The sequence below is a fragment of the Athene cunicularia genome (assembly GCF_003259725.1).
Source record: "Athene cunicularia isolate RWA chromosome 8 unlocalized genomic scaffold, athCun1 chr8_part1, whole genome shotgun sequence".
NCBI classification, from domain to species: domain Eukaryota; kingdom Metazoa; phylum Chordata; class Aves; order Strigiformes; family Strigidae; genus Athene; species Athene cunicularia.
The window spans coordinates 25,535,911-25,554,659 of NW_020799109.1; the positions used below are offsets into that span (position 1 = coordinate 25,535,911).

Sequence of the window (18,749 nt, forward strand, 5' to 3'; positions counted from 1 at the left end):
CATTGTGTGTGCCAGATTCCAGTGGTACTGTATCAAGTGCCTGTTATCATTGAGTTTAGCAAATACTAAGACAACGTGAGATTCTTCCAAGATATGACAGCCTGTATGAGTTAGATATTTTTACACAGATAGCAAAGAGTTCACACAAAAGAATTGTCAAGTTTTATTCCTACCACAAAAAATTATTCCTCTGATCTCTAGAATCAAAAGTGCACATTCTTTCTGGAATCATAGGGGATGAACTAGCAGCCATTGAAGACAATAGAAGATTTTGATGTCACTGGGTGTTGGATTATTCCCATGGGAACTCAATGACAGGTGCTTGATTAGAAATATAAGTGATGTCAGTACTCAGTAGATAACTACTGCTTTAAAATTTTTATTACTGAGATTTTTTTTTTAAAAACAAGGCTGCTTTAACTTCCATTCACATGTACAATTTTTTTTCTCTTGATTTTATTCAAAACACTAACCAGATTTTGATTAGTCATATTTATTTTCTTATTATCATGTACAGGTCTCCTATTATTTGGGTGAATCGAAGCTTGCCTTTGTGGGGATTACAGGTAATATGTAAATGGACAATTTAACTTTCTCCATTTAATAACTGTAGACAATATTCACAGAATGAGAATCAGAGTTTGGGTTGGAAGGGACCTTAAAGGTCATCCAGTCCCAACCCCCCTGCCATGGGCAGGGATACGTTCCACTAGCCCAGGTTCCTCAAAGCCCCGTCCAACCTGGCCTTGAACACTGCCAGGGAGGGGGCAGCCATGACTATATTGATTTATAGCATTTTGGTAATGTTAAAGGATACTTAGAAAAGTTGTTATTAACAAAGAATCTACTTGATGACCAATTACAGCAAAAGCATAAAGTAAAGATAAGCTGATCTGAACTAAGTGTCTGGGCATTGGTCAGCAGGTGGTGAGCAATTGGGTTGGGCATCACTTATCTTTTCTTGGGCTTTATTTCTCTCTCTCTCTCTTTGCTATATTTATTTGAATTACAACAACAATAATTAATAGTAATAATTATTATAATATTTCAGTCGTTAAACCGTTCTTATCTCAACCCACAAGTTTTACTTTTTTCTTCCAATTCTCCACCCCATCCCACTGTGGGTGAAGGAGTGAGTGAGTAAGTGGCTGTGTGGTGCTTAGTTGCTGGCTGGGGTTAAACCACAAGTAGTTATTTAATATGTATGAAGTTTTAAGTAGATATTCTTAGTATTTTGATATTTGACTACTTTAAACCAAATACACAATAAATACATAATACATACACTACATATAACATAAGTGAAGGCTGATAAATTGATCTCAGTTGTATTTATATATTAAAATCAATAATGATTCATCTGTGGTTTTTTTTATTTTATTTTTCTGTTTTCAACATTCTGAATTATACACAGTAAGAAAAGTGTTACTTTTTCTACACATTCATAACATCTTTACAATAAAGGAAAAAGCTGACTAGCTTCCATTATTTGCAGCTTCCTCCTTCTCTCTATCTTGCAAAAAGATGTCGGTACCTTTTAGGAACAGACAACTGAATCTTGAGAAACAATCACAGACTGTGTATGGAGCTCCCTAAAACCCATGGAAGGGTCACCTTACAGACTCTCTGGAGTGTTATACTTGGAAAAGAGCAACGAGACTGAAGTCATAGTCTGTACTTTAGTCAGAAAAATAACAGTATTTAAGCTTCATGGTAAATGCTATAGCTAGGATGGTTTCAGAGGATGCATGGAAAAGCAATTTTTTATTATCTTTTCCTTTTCATTGTAATGCTTGGTGTTATATATTCTTTAGAAGACATTATTAATACACATATCACTTCATTTAAGGTTTCTGTGGCTTTAATAAGTCTCTTTGAAACTCTGCTGCTGAGTTATCTAAGCTACAAGGTAAGTACTTTTAGTTATTTTAAGCATAATTCATCACAAAAAGTAACTTGAGTTAAATGTTTCAGTATAAAATTAATGTGCCTGCATTTGTGCCCACACTGATGTACAAGCAGGAAATTGAGAAAAACACACATATAGAGGACAGCATGTTGTCATAGGCAGCTCTGTTCATGTATCTAGATTTATGATTAAACACTAATATCTGAAGAGTGGAAATCAGAAATAAAATTTCCATTTGTTTCCATTGTCCACTGGCACACTGAAATTTGAATACACATTCTAAAAAGTGGCCTTGTCTTTTTGGATTATGATTTTTCAAGTTTCATAGTTTTATATGTCTATCCATAGTGCTATGGAGACGATTCTCATTGGTGTCAAAGCCATAGCTACTCAAGTATATATACCTCAAGCATCTATAACTCAAGTTTCAGGCCTCTAAAACTGCACAGCAAAAAAATAGCCAAGACAGTACTTTTTAAAATTATGAATGCCTACATATTTGTGTTATCCATCGCTCTGATGCTATTGGAACATCTTTGCAAAATGCCTTGAAATCATCTGAAGTGAATGCAGTATCTATTTGTATTCTTCTTAAAAAGTTATATTTTCCTAGTGTTTTTATTCAGTTTTCTTCATTACATCTTGTCATGTACTATACTAGTGAGTTCTGGGTACTCCGCATTTTTAGTATCTTCAGGAGGAAAATAGTAAAATCATTTATCAAAATAAATATGAAAACATTTGGTTTCTAAGGCTGAAAATATCTTAAAGTACAATCTTTTTTTAAAAAAAACCAAAAAATTTAATTTCTGACATTAAGTAGCTATCAGAGCCACCACTGAAGTTAACAGTTGTGCTTTAGTGTGCTTATCAAGTGATTATGGCGTAAATGTTTTCCTTAACACCCAATAATGCTAAGAGGCTTAAAACTGTCTACTGTCTAAAAATTATTCTTCTAATCCTTGTAGCATATAGTATGGAACTGTTTGGGGTTACACAAGCAAATCATAGGCAGAAACAATCCAAAATTAACACATTTACTGCCACAACAGTAAAGAGCAATCACAATTTATACTGTTCCTGAATTTATTGGGCACCATTTTATGCCTATCCATTCTGCTTGTGGTCTGCATCCATTTCAGCGAGTACAGAAGATGAGAGAAATATTGGCAAGTCAGCTCCCATGAGAAGTTACTTATTAGTGTGCAGTGAGTATGAAGCTCTATTATTCTAATTTGCTGCATATACCTGTCACAGAAGTTGAGGCAATTTTATGATGGCTGTATTTTTACTCCCCATAAGGGCATAAAAGTAATGTAAGGAAGAATGGTAGTACTGAAATGCACTTTGGGAATCCACCAGATGCAAACACCTCCTTCTCTCCGGTCCTGTCCTCTTAGTTGCTATCTGGAAATGTCATGATATAGCTACTTACCCCAGTTTTATCCAGTCTCAGGACGCCAAGAAGTAAGGCCATTCTGCAGAGCCAGGATGACCGAAGGAGTCTTGCTTCATGCAAATCTGTGCCAGATTACTTATTTCATGCCAACATTTCCAAAGTTTTTACAATTTAGGCAGAAGTCAGAGGATGAGTCAGGAAGAAAACAACAAGAAAAAGATGATTGTGTTTGTGTTTGCATTTGTGTGCACATTGCTAGGATTTCACAAATAACCTGTAAAATAAATAAACCAATCATTTAAGAGAATACTCCAAGGAATTTACTATTCTGATAGTTGGTTGGTAACACAGGAGAGATGATTCAATATGGAGAACAGTGAGGACATAATAGTATATCATGCTACTAGGATACAGTACATTTGCTTTTTTTTTTAAATTGCTTTTATATGGGGAGGAATGCAAAGAATGTAGCACTGTATTACACTGCTGATCACTTGGATCCAGGAATGAATGGTTTACAATCTGCATTCTCACAGCTTAATCCATTACATGAGGATTTGCCCTTGGCCAAAATTCTGAAAGATGTCTACATTAGAAATTTTCATTGCCAAAACTTGTCACAGACATCTGGCAATCCTACTATATCACTGGCACGCAGGCAGTCTTAGCTGCTTTTGTCAGTACCACACATTCTCACTGCATAAGGCAGTTTTGCAGAAGTCATGATGCATTTGTATGTGGAAACCAGAATCTTACAGCTGAGCACATCACTAAGTACCTGGAGCACATCTGTGCACAGGCATTTTTGCCTGCACAAAATGAATTATGTGACATTTATTTTCTATAAATCAGAAGAGAAAGCTCTTAACATTAAAAATGAGGAAATTAGTGAAAATACAGAATGGGTCAGTTGGGGAAATCAAATTTTCTTTTTAGTTTATTATTCCTACAAATAAAACCTCAGTTTACAGTCACATAATTTCACTTATGTTTACAGGGCTGCTTATCATATGAAATATTTAATATTATTCAAGTTTGCCTAACTCCCACCAATTACAATTACATGAAAGACAATAATCCCTGTCCCATAGGTACAGTTGCTTCCAGATGTGAAGTTAAAAATAGAAAAAGAATTTTATATGCTATGGAGCTTGTATTTAATTTTCAGTGGTTATATAAGATTTTTTTTTAATAGAAAAGATTCATATGTCATTGCGACTAAAAATACAAGATTGTACTGGGAATTCTTGTATTATTGACATTATATATGCTACACTGTTATTGCATTACCTGTGATGGAGTCAATAATACAGAGTTATTAATGCTGTAAGTCACTGAATTTTAACTACCTTCTTTTTTAAATATATGGATTTTCACCCTAACATCTAATCATTCACAATCACTGCTCAAATGTGGAAAGGAATAGTATTATCCCCGTGCAGATTAAAAGATCAGTGCCACTTTCACTGCAATAAGACCTCTAATTTCATGTAAGCAAGATCGAGTTCCAGAAAGCCCTGAAGTGTACTGAGATGTTTGTGGCAGAAATACAGAAATACGTTTGATCTTGAACACTAGACTCTCTTCCTTACTTCTCTTTCCAAAACAGTTGGTAAAAGAAAATACAAAGTAAACATAAAAGAAGATAAATGCAAATGAAGGAAGGACTCACTATAGAATACTAAACTAATTCTTCTTTCTAGTACTTATTTCTTAAGAAGTTAATATCTTAATAGCAGGATTAGAATCAATAAAGAGACATACCCAGATGTCTGTGACTGACATGCAGAGGATAACGGAACAAAACTAAGAGAAAATGGGCTGGTATTTTTTCTTTGGAAAATACAACATATTTGCATTCCTCTTTTGCTTTATATTTTGCCATGAATTTCTATCAGAAGGATGTATGGAGAGTGGCTCATAACAAACATTAGTATGGACTACAGGGCAATCTCTTGTGCATAGAGATGATCAAAACAATTGGTTTGATGGTACAAAGTCTTCTGAGTGGGTTGTGGCTTTTGAGTATATGTCTCTGGAACTCCTAAGGCTGTACTAGGGCCTTGCCTCTAGTTGTTAGACACTTTAAGACAATAAGGATTAAAGTAAGAAAAACTTTGGCACAGTCAAAAGCTAAAGCACTGTAATACAGGATTTTAAAGATTTAGAGGCTTCTAAGAAAAAGAAGTAGAAATAGTTGCAGATAAAAGAATTTGTCTGTTATGTGTATGAAGAGACACTGAAAAATGAGAATTATTAAAAAGATAAATTGCTTAAGACAGGAACCTCACCACCTGATCTGTATGTATGTGTGCATGTAAGAATAAAGGTAAACTAACCTTTGAAGAATGAAGTAACAGAGACAAGATGTCTGTGTCTGATTCCAAGGTACCTAAAAATGCAATAGAAGAAAACAGGAGCATATTATGCTTTGAAAAAAACCCAACTTAATTTCAGCTCTTCATTAGCTGAGAGAATAAGTTGACTAGTTAATGCAATTAGAATTCATTTGAGCTGTCTTACTAAGTAGGTCATAGGAAAAATACGGTCGTATGGAAACAGAGAACCACTCTAGAAAAATACCGATTTAAAAGTATACATTTTTACCTTTGAGGTACATTGTGATAAACAGTAAGAAAAATAGGCCAGAGTGGCCTATATTCTATATTCATATTTGACATATGTGTTTATATCTGAGGTGAATGATCTTCCTGAAATTCAGCTAGTGGGAGGGACTCCATATGTGGCAATGGATTATCACATATATTTCTCATCAGAACTATATGTAAGTCTGCTATGACATGATGGGTTTTTTTCCTTTTCTTTGAAGGGAAATATCTGGGAACAAATTCTGAGAATACCCTTTCTCCTGGAAATAATTAATGCTGTCCCTTTCATCATCACGGTAAACATATTTGAATTAATACATTTGTACGTTGCACTTTTACAGCTGCACAAATACTCTTAATTTTTATTTAAGTATATTGAATCTTATGGGGATGACAAATTTGTGCCTGTAGGAACAGAAATTTGTCAACAAGAGGAAGATAGTTGCTACTTGAATGAAGTATTATAATAATACAGATCACTTTCCCTTTCCTCCACATAGGGGACAAACAAAACCAAACCCTCTAACTCAAACTACAACACAATCAATAAAATAAACCAGGTAGATATAAAAATCTAAGAATCTCTGGTGTCTGCACTGAAAACTGACTGTCCTTATTTTATCAAATTACCTTACATAGAGTTCATCACAAAAGAAGAAAAAAATGTTATTTAAAGCAATGTCTCACACTAGAAACATGTAAATAATAAGTATTTTTCCCAAGTGTTTCATTGCTGCTTTAATAGAAAAAGTCTATTCTTTAATAGAAGAGTTTTTAATGAATTTGTTAATTTTTATTTCAGATTTTCTGGCCAGTCCTAAGAAACCTGTTTATTCCTGTTTTTTTAAATTGTTGGCTGGCAAAGCATGCTTTAGAGAATATGATTGTAAGTATGACAAAGGAAATAATTCTTTTAGAGTTTCTTTTTTGTTTTTTTTGTCTTTAGTGGGATTTTGGCAGTATGGCCCACTGTCCAACTTTAATACGAAGCTAACAAGATCCATATTTAGGTTATACAAATGGTCAAGCATTGCTAAACTGATTTCTGCATCAAAAGTAGAAAAATTTAAGACATCAGTGAAATCTCAATTAGTATAAATTGTTACTGTGCCAATAAGGGAAATTTGGAATGGCTGGTTCTTTTGCTACTCTTCCATTTCTATGCAATTGCAGGGAACTCAACTGCTATGCCTTAATTGGTCCTTGCAGCCTGTAATTTGTAAGCTAGACATGAGCAGACAGACCTTAAGGCAGCTTGCAATAGCATCAGGATTGTGCCAGTGTGAACAAAGAACTAGTTAAATAATCACAGAACCACAGCTGGCTCTTTTGCACCCTTCTATATGATCAGCAAATTCTAAGTGTATTTGAATGACTGCATTTATGAGGGCACTATATAATTCCTCTATAGAATCAGCTCATGCCTTATTAATTCAAAACCAAAAATAACATGTATTTTCCATTAATACAGAATGATCTTCACAGAGCCATCCAACGCACACAGTCTGCAATGTTTAACCAAGTCCTCATTTTAATATCTACCTTACTATGTCTTATCTTCACCTGGTAAGTGGCCAAACCCCCTTTGTTTTTATTATATATATATATTGACTTTTCTTCCTTTACTACATGGTGATAAAACAGGTATCATGGAAATCGTGCACTGAAATAAAGAGAGTAATATTCTTGCAGTTAATTAACGCTTGATACTACTGGGGTCCTGACACACTGGGTTTGGAAACAGAATGTGCATGCATGGGGCGGGGGGCAGGAAATCGTCCTCACTTTTAAGGAAGAAAATGCAGATAATGCAAAAACACAGCATACAGGAGTGAGGAAAAAGTCATATATGTACCGATACTGCAATTTCAGCAAAAAAGTCACTCGAATTTGAAGAGTATCAACAGAAGTATCCATACTAAGGCCACCTTCCTCTGACTGGCGAGAAAAAAAATATGCAAGATGTCAGCCAAGTCAGGCTCCCATAAGGAGTACAGGGGACAGTGGTTAATAATCTAGATTACAGAAAGTGTAGATTTTATTACTCTTAGATTACAAAAAGTAGTGGATGGTAGATTCATACAACCAAAATGTGTTACTCTGAAGAACTTTTTGCTGCAAGACCTTGAAAACTTAAATTTACAGGAGTTTGGGAAGATGGAGAAAAATCTGTCAATGGCGTTAAATATAAACATATTTGCTTAATGAAATTAATGAGCTGCATATTATTGGAAGGTAGGAAAAGATCCACAGGAAACACCAGTTGATTGCCCCATTTTTATACTGTGGCTTAGGGATCTGCTGGAGACAAAGTAGACATGAGTCTTGGGTCTCATCCAGTATGGTCATGCTTATGTTTGAATAAATGGATAGTGGTTATAATGTAGCTTGGTAGCTTATTTAACATACGGAATTTTCTCAGCAGTAGTGCCTGAGAAGCAAGTATCATATACGTAAAAAACAACAGAAAGTAGAGGAAAAATGTTTTGTTACAAGATGGTGTACAAGGGGGCGGTGAACAGAGAAGATGATTCTGTGTGGAGAGGCTAAATCACCTGTATTTATTTTGCCAGACAGGGTGCCTTTGAGGCAGCACACTGATAAAGTTTGGTCTGTCATTTTGGAGACAGTGATTTGATTTTCTCTTACTTTATTTCTCTAGCTTGTTTTTCTGATAACCACTGTTGTGTGCTGCCTAACCCTTTTGGTAATAGTGTAAAATAACACATGGCCTTTCCCAGTCTTGTCCTTTGTCCTTTATTCAAGAAGAGGAGCTTGTTCTAGCCAGTGGCTAAATAGATGGTTGAATTTTACCATTTGTCTTATGGCCACACAACTGCATAATGACAAATGCTGCCACCTTCTAAACAGTAATGATTTTTTGTGAGATTAAATTTCCTATTGAATATTATGACACTTTAAGAGGAAATTTTATATAAAGAAGGACTACAATACTTGAACCAGAATGCATAAAATTTTATCACTGTAGCACTTGGACATTTTTAATTGACTCTAATTTTGCTTTTTTATGTTTTACAATACAAAGCGCTCTTGAGTAAATATGCCTTCACCTTTTTTACTAACCTACTTCAGTATTTTACTGAACTGCTGTATAAAATATGTATCCAGTTCTGAGTAAGAAGTAAGCTAGTAACAAGAATGTTTCCAGAGAACCCACTGAGATGATCCCTGGCTGAATAAGGTACAGAAGCTGCAGCTAAACAGAACATCATGCTCACCACCAGGCATTTTAATAACTAACAGTAAAACATGCAGAAAATGGCAAGCTCACCTACAGAAATTATGTCTGGTCTCCACAGCCGCAGATACCAGCTCATTATAGACCATTACATACTGACCTCGTATTGACCCTGTTAGACTGCAAAATAAGGTAAATAGGATGAAAACACCAAATAATGCAGTAGCTAAGGAAATGAAGCACTTTTGGAATGACTAAGAATAGTTGTTCAAGCATCTGCAGCTTGCCTAAGATGAGTTCTGTTTAGGCAGTTGTTACTATTGCTTACATGAACATACATAATGGCATTTTTACACTTTTTTACCCATCTATGTATGATTTTATATTACAGAGTCTATTTTTAAAATATGTAAACAAATGTCTAAAACCAGTCAAAATCAATTATCTCAATGTCTTTGATTACGTTACATCTATAGTGAATTTGAGACGTTTCATTTTAAGAGACATCATTTAGAGCTTACATAAGTTTCTTCATGCTGAAAGAGGAGCAAAGTCCATTTCTGGAATCAGTACACTTAAGGATGACTTTCATCAGGCTGATCTTCCACATTTTCTTCAACAGCAAGTGGTAACCAAGTGTATTCCCATAACACATATGGGACCCAGTGCTAGACTTATCCGTACATGTAATGGAGCACAACACAAAAAAATTTTGAGCCAGCACTAGTCTGTTTTCATAACCATGTTTTGGCTACATTTAGAGATACTGCCTTGGTCCATGAAGCAGCATAGCTACAGTAACGCAAAATTAATAAGCCCAGATTAATAGGTTGAATACAGTATTTACAGTTTCAGAGCACTTTCCACTTAGATATATTCAGTACCATGGAGACATGCTTATGGTGTGTTTTTGGCACCACTGATAACTGCTTTCACCGTGCCTCCCTGCCTCCCTTTAAGATTAATGAGGTAACAACTTTCAGGCACTGTATGGATTAAACTGTAACACCACAGCCCTTCATAGTTCCTGATTGACAGCCTTGCTTTTACTATTTGCTTCAGTAGGAACATTGGCTTAGCACTTTGGAAGTCAGTATAACTTTGCAACACTGGCTTCTGTTCAAAACAATGTTTTTTTATCAGATATAGAGAAAGGGGTGGCACATAGCTTTGTATGAGGATTACACCGTTTTATAGGAAGTCCAAGATGGTATAAAGTCCAGAAAGACTCCTCTTTCTACTTTCATTTTTCACTAGTTCAGTTAGACTGGTGCACTGAGAAGGTGCAACAAAGGTGGTTTCTTACTGTTTCAAGTGAGACTGAAACCTTTTGTAAGTCTATTGATGGTCATTTCTGTGAGAAAGTTTAAAACAAATAAATGCTTTCCAGCAATTAGTTCATATCTAAAAGATATGCTAATCAAATTAATATTTTTTTTTTCAGAATTTTGGGTTTATTTTTAACATATTTTAAAGTAGGTTTTTGCTGAAGTGCAAAAGAGAATGCTTTCTTTACTTCCTTGGGCAATAACAGAAACTTGTAGTTCTGTACAGAGTACAAAATAGCTGCATATGTACAAGCACATTGGAGCTGACATGTCTCCACTGATAATTCTGAAAGTCCAGTTTTGCTGCGGAATGTATATCATGCAATCTTTTCTGAAAGCTCATGTGTTTACAGAGTAAGAGGACATTTATATCAGAAGATACTTATGTCTGATCTTTGGGTGCATGTTCAGTGAGTAGGAACGTGCCTCTGCCATCTATCTGTCTAGCCAGAACTGAAATTATGCTCTCTCAAATGTGGAGGAACTGTTCAGTCCCAGCCACTTAGAAGTGCCTCAGCACACCCAGGACCCTGGGGAAGAACCTGGCTGGACCTCTGGTCTCCCGATGGTTTACAATGGAGGGAGAAAATCTGGTATGTCTAAGCCCAGTATATTGTTACTTGTTCTTCTAGTGTGTAGACAACAGCATTGCTTTTGTTACTGTTTGACTGGTTGTCTTTCTCAACAGATCAGTTTGGGGATCTATATTACATACAATAGCTGCAAGAAAACAGCAGATTTATAGAAAACATTAAAAAAAAAAATGCATAAAAGGGGCTCTTCCTCACCAACTTTGCACCTGTCTGCATATAATAAAATACCATTATTCATACTGTCCTTTACACTCAGAATGTAGTGGGAAAAGGCTCTTTCTGTATTTTTGTATACAGTTAACAATTTTCGATGTTATCACAGAACAAACTAATCACATAACAAAATTTTTGTTCTGTTCTGCTCTTATTTTTGATTATAACTGTTTATGGATCTGGGGGTAGAACTCATTTGCAGATCAAGAAATTCATAAGACCAACTCCATGTATGTGTAGTTTACAGATTACATACAAGGATTTTTTTTCTCTTTTCTTCTGATATCTGATTAGGTTACCCAATAATTGTTCTTTCCTTAAATACCTCGGTGGCCACCTAACCAGAGCAATTAAACATACACTCAAAGATGTGTACTCCCATATGACACTGTTCAGCAGCTACTATTGATAGACTTCTAGTGAAAGTTACAGATTTAGTCAAAGTGTATGTTGTGTCATTTAGCTAATGGATATTTGCACCTGTTTGTCAAATGGAATACTAATTATTTCTGTAAACTGTACAAGAAGACAAATAACAGTGAATGACTATTTCAGGCATCTTTCTGTGACACAGTGAATCATCTATTAAGACTTATTTTGCTTTTTGAAACAGTGTTAGTCATATAGCACCAGTTTAGAATAATGAAAAGTGAAAAAAGTGGCTACAAACTGAGCTGGACCTTTATTTTTTTTCATACTGAAAACTAAGAAGCCTGCACAAACTTTGGTTATGTCTTCACTGAAAGCTCACTGAGGTCAGTCTTAACATTTTTTACTTCTTCAGTGCTTTCAACATCAGAAAATTAGGACATTTCCACACACTGATTTACAGAATAAACTTAGTATGCCAGTACTGTAGCCTCAGTGCCAATTACATGTCAAAATTCTTGTCTAGAGGAAACAGTATGAATAAGTTGCTTGTAAGGGTGAAAACAAATGCAGACAATGATCTAGTCCAACAAGACAAACCAAGACCTTCAGACTTGGAACACCATGTTACAGAAAAAACCCCAACCAAACAGAAAATGATTAATCCCACATAAGGTTAGGGAAAAGAAGGCATCTCAATGCTGCAGTTCCCTTTATTATCAGTAAGTAGAGACTGACAACTCAGAGGGCAATGCAGATCTGAAGGGAACTAAATCACTACCTGGAGGTCTGTGCATCTCTGCCCTTCTGTGTTGATTATATCAGGAGCCTGCAATGGTAGTTCTCCAAGACAGATGCATAGCATTAAGTACAATAAATGTGAAGAGTGTTGGTGGATTATGTAATGTAGAATAAAATGGTTTTTTTGGGTCTACAGTTCTTTCTGTGATGTTATGTGTCATAGTATAGTGCTCTCAGTGCTCAGGCCAAATCTCAGTTTATGATTTAGAGAGATTTTCTGTATTAAAAGATAGCACAAAATTAAATTGTAATTCTGTCATTTAGTTTGATCAGATCCAATGATTCTAAGGTGGTAGAGCACATGAAGTCTCAGGATTTAATGGACTAAACAGGAGTTGCAGAATTTAAATCCCAGAATATGCTAGAACTTTAATTGAAAGTTGTAATTAATTGTAAATAATACAAAATGAATTATTCAACTATTACAAGAATCCCACAAAGTATTAAAATAATAGTGGTTGTGCTTTTTTTTCTCTGAAGTAAAGCAGATCTGTCAGGAACTTGCTTGTTTCAAAGGATCTCTCTTTTCGTTTGTGAAATACTTCTATGCAGTACTCCCCAAACATAAACAAACAGATCTAGAAGTAAGCAAGGTAGCACAGGTAGTACCTTCCAAATCCTTTGTACCAACTTCCACTCTACCCTTATCCTGCTTCTTGATTGCTGGAATCAGGGCAGTGTGTATGGGTTTTCCTGTGAGTGTATACAATTAGAATTGAAGTCTCCTTCAGATAGTACCTTAACACTTCTTTAAGTGATGGAACGCTAAAATGGTTCTGCAGCCTCTGGTAGGTCAATAACAAAACATTTCTTAAAATATCCATTTGGTGATTGTGAACAAATAATCTATAAATTCAATTAAAGATTATCTAAACTCTTGATTCTGGGAAAAACTGTGTGTATGAACACAATGACATTTTCATCAACTTTGGTAGGAGGTAAACATATTGCATACAGAGTTTACTTAGCTATAGAAATTTCTAAGGTGACTTTGCTAAAATCTGCTAGGTAAGAAGCATGTGAAAGCGGAGTATTGCCACAAATGGCTGTCAATTTAGAATATTTAAATGGGCACAAATTCAGATAAAACTGCTACTATTTCTAATGGAGTATGGATTTAGAGGATGGGCCACCCTTTTTCACCTTTGCTGACACTGAGGATCATTTACTTACATCCGTATTATTAGTACTTAAGGGCCAAAAACTTTGAGAAGACGATGAGAAAATATAATGAAAAACTACAATGAAAAAGATGTAATAACCCCCCCACACACACTTTTGCTTATTTTTATGCAATTATTGTGTGTCACAACACAGAAATATTACCAGATATAAATTTATTTTTTTCTCGTTTGGTTGATAGTGTGATATTTGTCATAATACATTTTAAAAAAGAATTGTACATGTTTAAATTAAAAAAAAAACATATGGGTGATTAGTGCTGTTAAAGAGTGCTACTTAAAGAGTACAAGATAAGAATTTATGCTACCAAAAAATTCGTTAGTTGTTTGTGACATGCAGAACAGAAATCATATTTATTATAGGGAGAGAAGAAATATGGAAGCCCAATCAGAAGTGGTTTTGGCTGCCCATCAAACATGGTTTCCATGGAAGCCTAGATAATTATACTGTGATTTTCATGCTATTTTAGTTACTAATTTGATAGTGACATAATATTTCCTTTGTTAATCTTTTCAGATGTTTCTACATAGTTATTTCTAAAATAATTCCGTCAGCATCTTTCCCATGCTACATTCAGGGAATTCTTTGTGCAACTGATGTAATGAAGCATTTAAAACTAGACACAGAAACTAGGAAAATTAGTAATAATTTGAATAGCCTATTTACTGTGGTCTGTGAAACAAAGTCATAAAGGTTAGAGAGTTCAGTCTCAATTATCTTCTGAGTGTGAGAGATACATTTGTAGTCATCTTGTCTTCTGAAAATAAAAAATAATCAGACTAAATGGTGGCTCAGAAATCTCCCCTTTATAAAGCCTCTGTGAAATGGAATGTCAGGAACAGATTACTTATAAGCAAATCCTCCCATTCTTTTTAATATTAAATTAAGGAAGTAAACAATATTATTAAGAGATTTCTGTTGTTTTATTGCACCCTGGAAGATGAGTTGGGGCTTCAAGTACTTGTGATCTTTTCAAGTTACAATCAAAACTTTGCTGATTTTGTAGCACAGCTTGCAGATCATTTATTAACTTGAAAAACATTAGTTCCAGACTGGATTTAGATAAGGTGGGCAAAGTTAAATTTGAAGAAATTTGAAAAACAAAATAAACTCACCCACATTTTTTGTTCTTGCTTGTTATATTACACAGTATTTTAATATTTCATATGGTATGTAATTCTACAGGTCAGGTAAATCATCCTTTGAAAATTAATGCAATGGCAGTTTCACAATCTACTAGTGTGCTATTTAAATCATTATTTTTAACTGACACTAGGAAAAATTTTCAGCATGGCTTGCAAGAGTTTTACTCTTGTTGGGAGTTGGACATTAAATTACTTACATTCTGAAAGTTCCAGCCTCTCTCTTGTGATTCATTTGGGATCATTCTCTTCTAATCAGTTCTTTCTGATCTGTGAAGGTACTGAAAATTCAGTAATCAGAATATGCATATTTAAGTAAAGTGTAAAAATAGATTCAAAACCAAACTCCTGCTCAAAAAGGAGATAAAATATCTCTCAGGTTCTTTCCCCATATTTTCCCCAATAAGTTTCACGTGATGTAAATATGTCTCTGAGATACCAAATGCTGCTAATATTTACAATAATCTAGACAGCTTTTCATTAAAGATGCATTGAGAATATTTAGGAGGGAAACAGTGTTTTTCAAATATGCCATCATCTCCTGAATATGCCATCAGTAGAACAGTTTTGCAGCTTTTATTATCATGACATCTTGTAATACAGTAATAATATTACCAGATACCATGAGAAGCAAAGGTTGTTCTGGCAGCAAAGACCAATTACCATTATGAAAGGAAGAAAAAAAATAAATTATTTAGAGTCGTATAACACTTGGACTGTTAGAAATACAATTCTAAAAGACTGCATCTCCATAGCATATTCTTTAGCAATCATATTTTGAATTTTATGGGAGATAAATAAAATCAAGCTACTGCCAATATTAATTAATTACGGTTTGTCAACTTGTGCAAAGCAACACATAAAATTCCTCAAAGCTAATCTAAATGCAATACTGTCCTTGATCATTTGAAGAAACATAGCACAACACAGAATGACTATTAAGAGTATGTAAAGTCTTAGTAACATTTAAAATTAAATTAGCAAAGCCTGCTTTAATTTTCTGTGTCACACAGATGTACATAAGGACAGCACTGGAGCCACAACATGTAATTCTCTAATTGTCACGTGAGCTCTATGACATAATAAAGGAGGATTTGGTGAAAATTTAGAAGTGGTTATCCAAAGAGCAAGGACAATAAGAAATATCAAAGAGAAACAGAATGCCATATTCTGTTACCAAAATCAATTACCATGTTTTAATGTGTGCAATATGCATTTTATATATATATATATATGTGTATATATATATATATATATATATATATATGTATCAGCACTTGAAAAAGATCCACAGAAAAAAAGCAGAGAAAAGATTTTGGGGATTGAGACATAGGGACAATGAAGATAAACTCAACAGGCATGCAAAGGCATGCAGATTATAAGAATGTGGGTTCTCTAAGTAAGAGTTTCCACTGGTTATAAGCACACATACACCTGCTGCTGAAGCCCAGGCTTTTAAGTATATATCCTGGGTGAAAATGTAAATGTTACATATGCATATTACCTTCAGGACAGGGGTGACAAGAATAACTTGGGTAAAATAAAATGCTAGAATAAAAGTCGATCTGGAATACAACCAGAGTCTGCATGTTGTGAAAAACTGTATTATCATATTGGTAAAAGAAATCTTGTCTTTTGCTTTGGTTTTGGGAGGACTCAATAAAAGCAGGTAAAGTTCCCCATAAAGGGGCGGTTTTGATATACAAAATAAGTGTTAAAAACCTCTGTCTTGCACCTCTTTCATTACAGGAAAGCATTACATTTTACATGCTTTGTTTTATCTTTGCAGTAAAAAGGAAAACCTGCTACATGCTGTCTTTGAGACTGCTATATCATTTTAGACAGTAGCAAATAGAATGCCATGTGTAACAACGGATGACTAATGTTGAGGATGTTACTTCACCATTTGAAATTCAATGCCTGGCAGCAAACCATCATCACTCACAATTCCTGGCTCAAAAATGAAGTTGTCATTAGCATGCAGACTTAAAAAAAAAAAAAAATATCTTTCATTGACTGATTCATTAGGCTGGCAAACTATTTTACTTTACTAAAATTTGGTGTTTATGGTGGTTTATGCTAACACATTTAACTGTATTATTAGATGCCATCAGTTATTCTGGTTCTCTGATGAGCGGTAACTCATTATGCTGATTTGTGATCAGCATAACTCTTTAATGATTTGTTCACTTCTATTGTCTGTTTCATATTCCAACTGTATTTTAAGGTTGTGAAGTTTAACAGAGTTCATATTTCTCAGATCAGAAAGTGAGGTTAAAAAATATGTCGATACAACTTTGGCCATACTTACACCAGAAACTGGCATCAGCCACCAGGAATTACTCACTCACACTCTGTATTGGGCATAACTATGGAATACTGAAAGGACATGTCAGAGGCTTTGGCAGGGATGTGATATGATATGATTTAAAAAGAAGATGGGGTTTAGTGCATTTACAATGTATTTTAAAAGAAAAAAGTCTCATCTTTTATGTATACTTGGTATTCCTTTAGAAAATACTATAATGTTCTGGCAGATGTTTTTCAAACAGATGAACACTGGAGGGTAGACAGTCATCCAAATATAGATCACATTTAGGTGATAAATACATGTAAAAAGTCCATGGATTCCTTTAACTCACCTGTGTGATATTCTTTCCATTAGCATTCTTATTATTCTTTCCATCCCCCATGCCAGAGCTGTCACATGCCAAAATAACTTACTGAGCTTAAATAAAGGAAGTAAGGAGTTAAAAGTATGATTCATTAAAAAAATGTTACTTGTAAACTCAATCTCTGATAATTGCTTATGGACTTCAACAAAAGTCTTTACCAAAACACACAGGTCTGTCGGTCATTTGACCTAGTCACAACAGTTAAAAGTCAACTTGATGTCAGAGAGTGTTAAAGATTAATCTCCAAATGGTATCTCAGCTGCAATAAATTTGTATTTCTAGCATTGTTAGCAGATACCACTTTCCATTCTCCCTCTCCCCCACAAAATAGAAGTCTGCAAATAAAGACCCTTTAGGTTGTAATCCAAATAAACAGCATTCTGATTAATGAGTTCAGTACTTACATTGGAAATTAACACCTGCTCCTAAAACCAGTTAAAAATAGTAAATTATATTGAGTTTTGTCATCTCTCAACCTCAGTAAAATATCTAACTGTATACTTATAAAGGAACTTAAATGTAATCTTAAAGTCAAATATGTACTCCCATTCTTTGCGAAAACACAGCTATATTTTTTATGTTTGTGAAAGTTGTACATTTCTGCAATATCTATGAAAAATTATATATACTGTATATTAGAGTGGAAGTGCCTGAGTCACACTAAACAGGAACAAAAAATAATTGGTGTTCATTTGGTAAACACTTAAGTACAAACCGTGGGTTGACTTTGCAGACTGAAAACTTAACAACAGCCATGAAATCAAATTGTCAGTTCCTTTGAGCACAGAATACCCTCAGTAATTACATTCTGCAGCAAAGCAGTATATTTACTAATATATTACAAAAGGATTAGATCATATAAGGGATGAGGCTATTTAAAGGTATCCAACACTTTATGGTCTCCTACAATCATATGCATTCTGCTGCTTTGCTCTTGATGGCATTCCAGTAAGTTTTTGAATAAAGTTTTCTTATTTTCAGGACATCTATTTTAACTGGCTTACATTTATGATGAACCTTAGTCAACTGCTGAGAATGAGCACTTGTACTTAATTTGCTTTTCCGTTTACAGTGTGTTGGTATCAACAAATTAAATACAGTCCCATATTTTGCAAGTTTGTTATCATTAATGATGAACAGTGAAACAAAGTAAAAGGAAATATTTTATGCAAAAAAATTCAGATGAGAGGGCATAGCTACATGAGGGCATGTATGTGCTTTTATCAGAATTGGATAAATATGGCAAAAAGAATGATTGTGGGCCATGTTTCAACTTCACTCAATCTCTTTTTGTTCACTTTGCTAATATTCTAAAACTAAAAAGAAAAAA

General features: G+C 34.5%; 1 protein-coding gene across 1 annotated transcript in view; it reads left to right on the forward strand.

Moving 5' to 3' along the window:
- Nucleotides 1-18,749, forward strand: part of KCNT2 (potassium sodium-activated channel subfamily T member 2) — a 124,675-nt gene that overhangs the window by 14,875 nt on the left and 91,051 nt on the right. Inside the window, exons 5-9 of the mRNA XM_026853976.1 lie at nucleotides 518-566; nucleotides 1,850-1,909; nucleotides 6,139-6,213; nucleotides 6,720-6,803; nucleotides 7,389-7,483. Coding sequence (XP_026709777.1) covers nucleotides 518-566; nucleotides 1,850-1,909; nucleotides 6,139-6,213; nucleotides 6,720-6,803; nucleotides 7,389-7,483 — 363 coding nt within the window. The remainder of the gene's footprint in view (nucleotides 1-517; nucleotides 567-1,849; nucleotides 1,910-6,138; nucleotides 6,214-6,719; nucleotides 6,804-7,388; nucleotides 7,484-18,749) is intronic.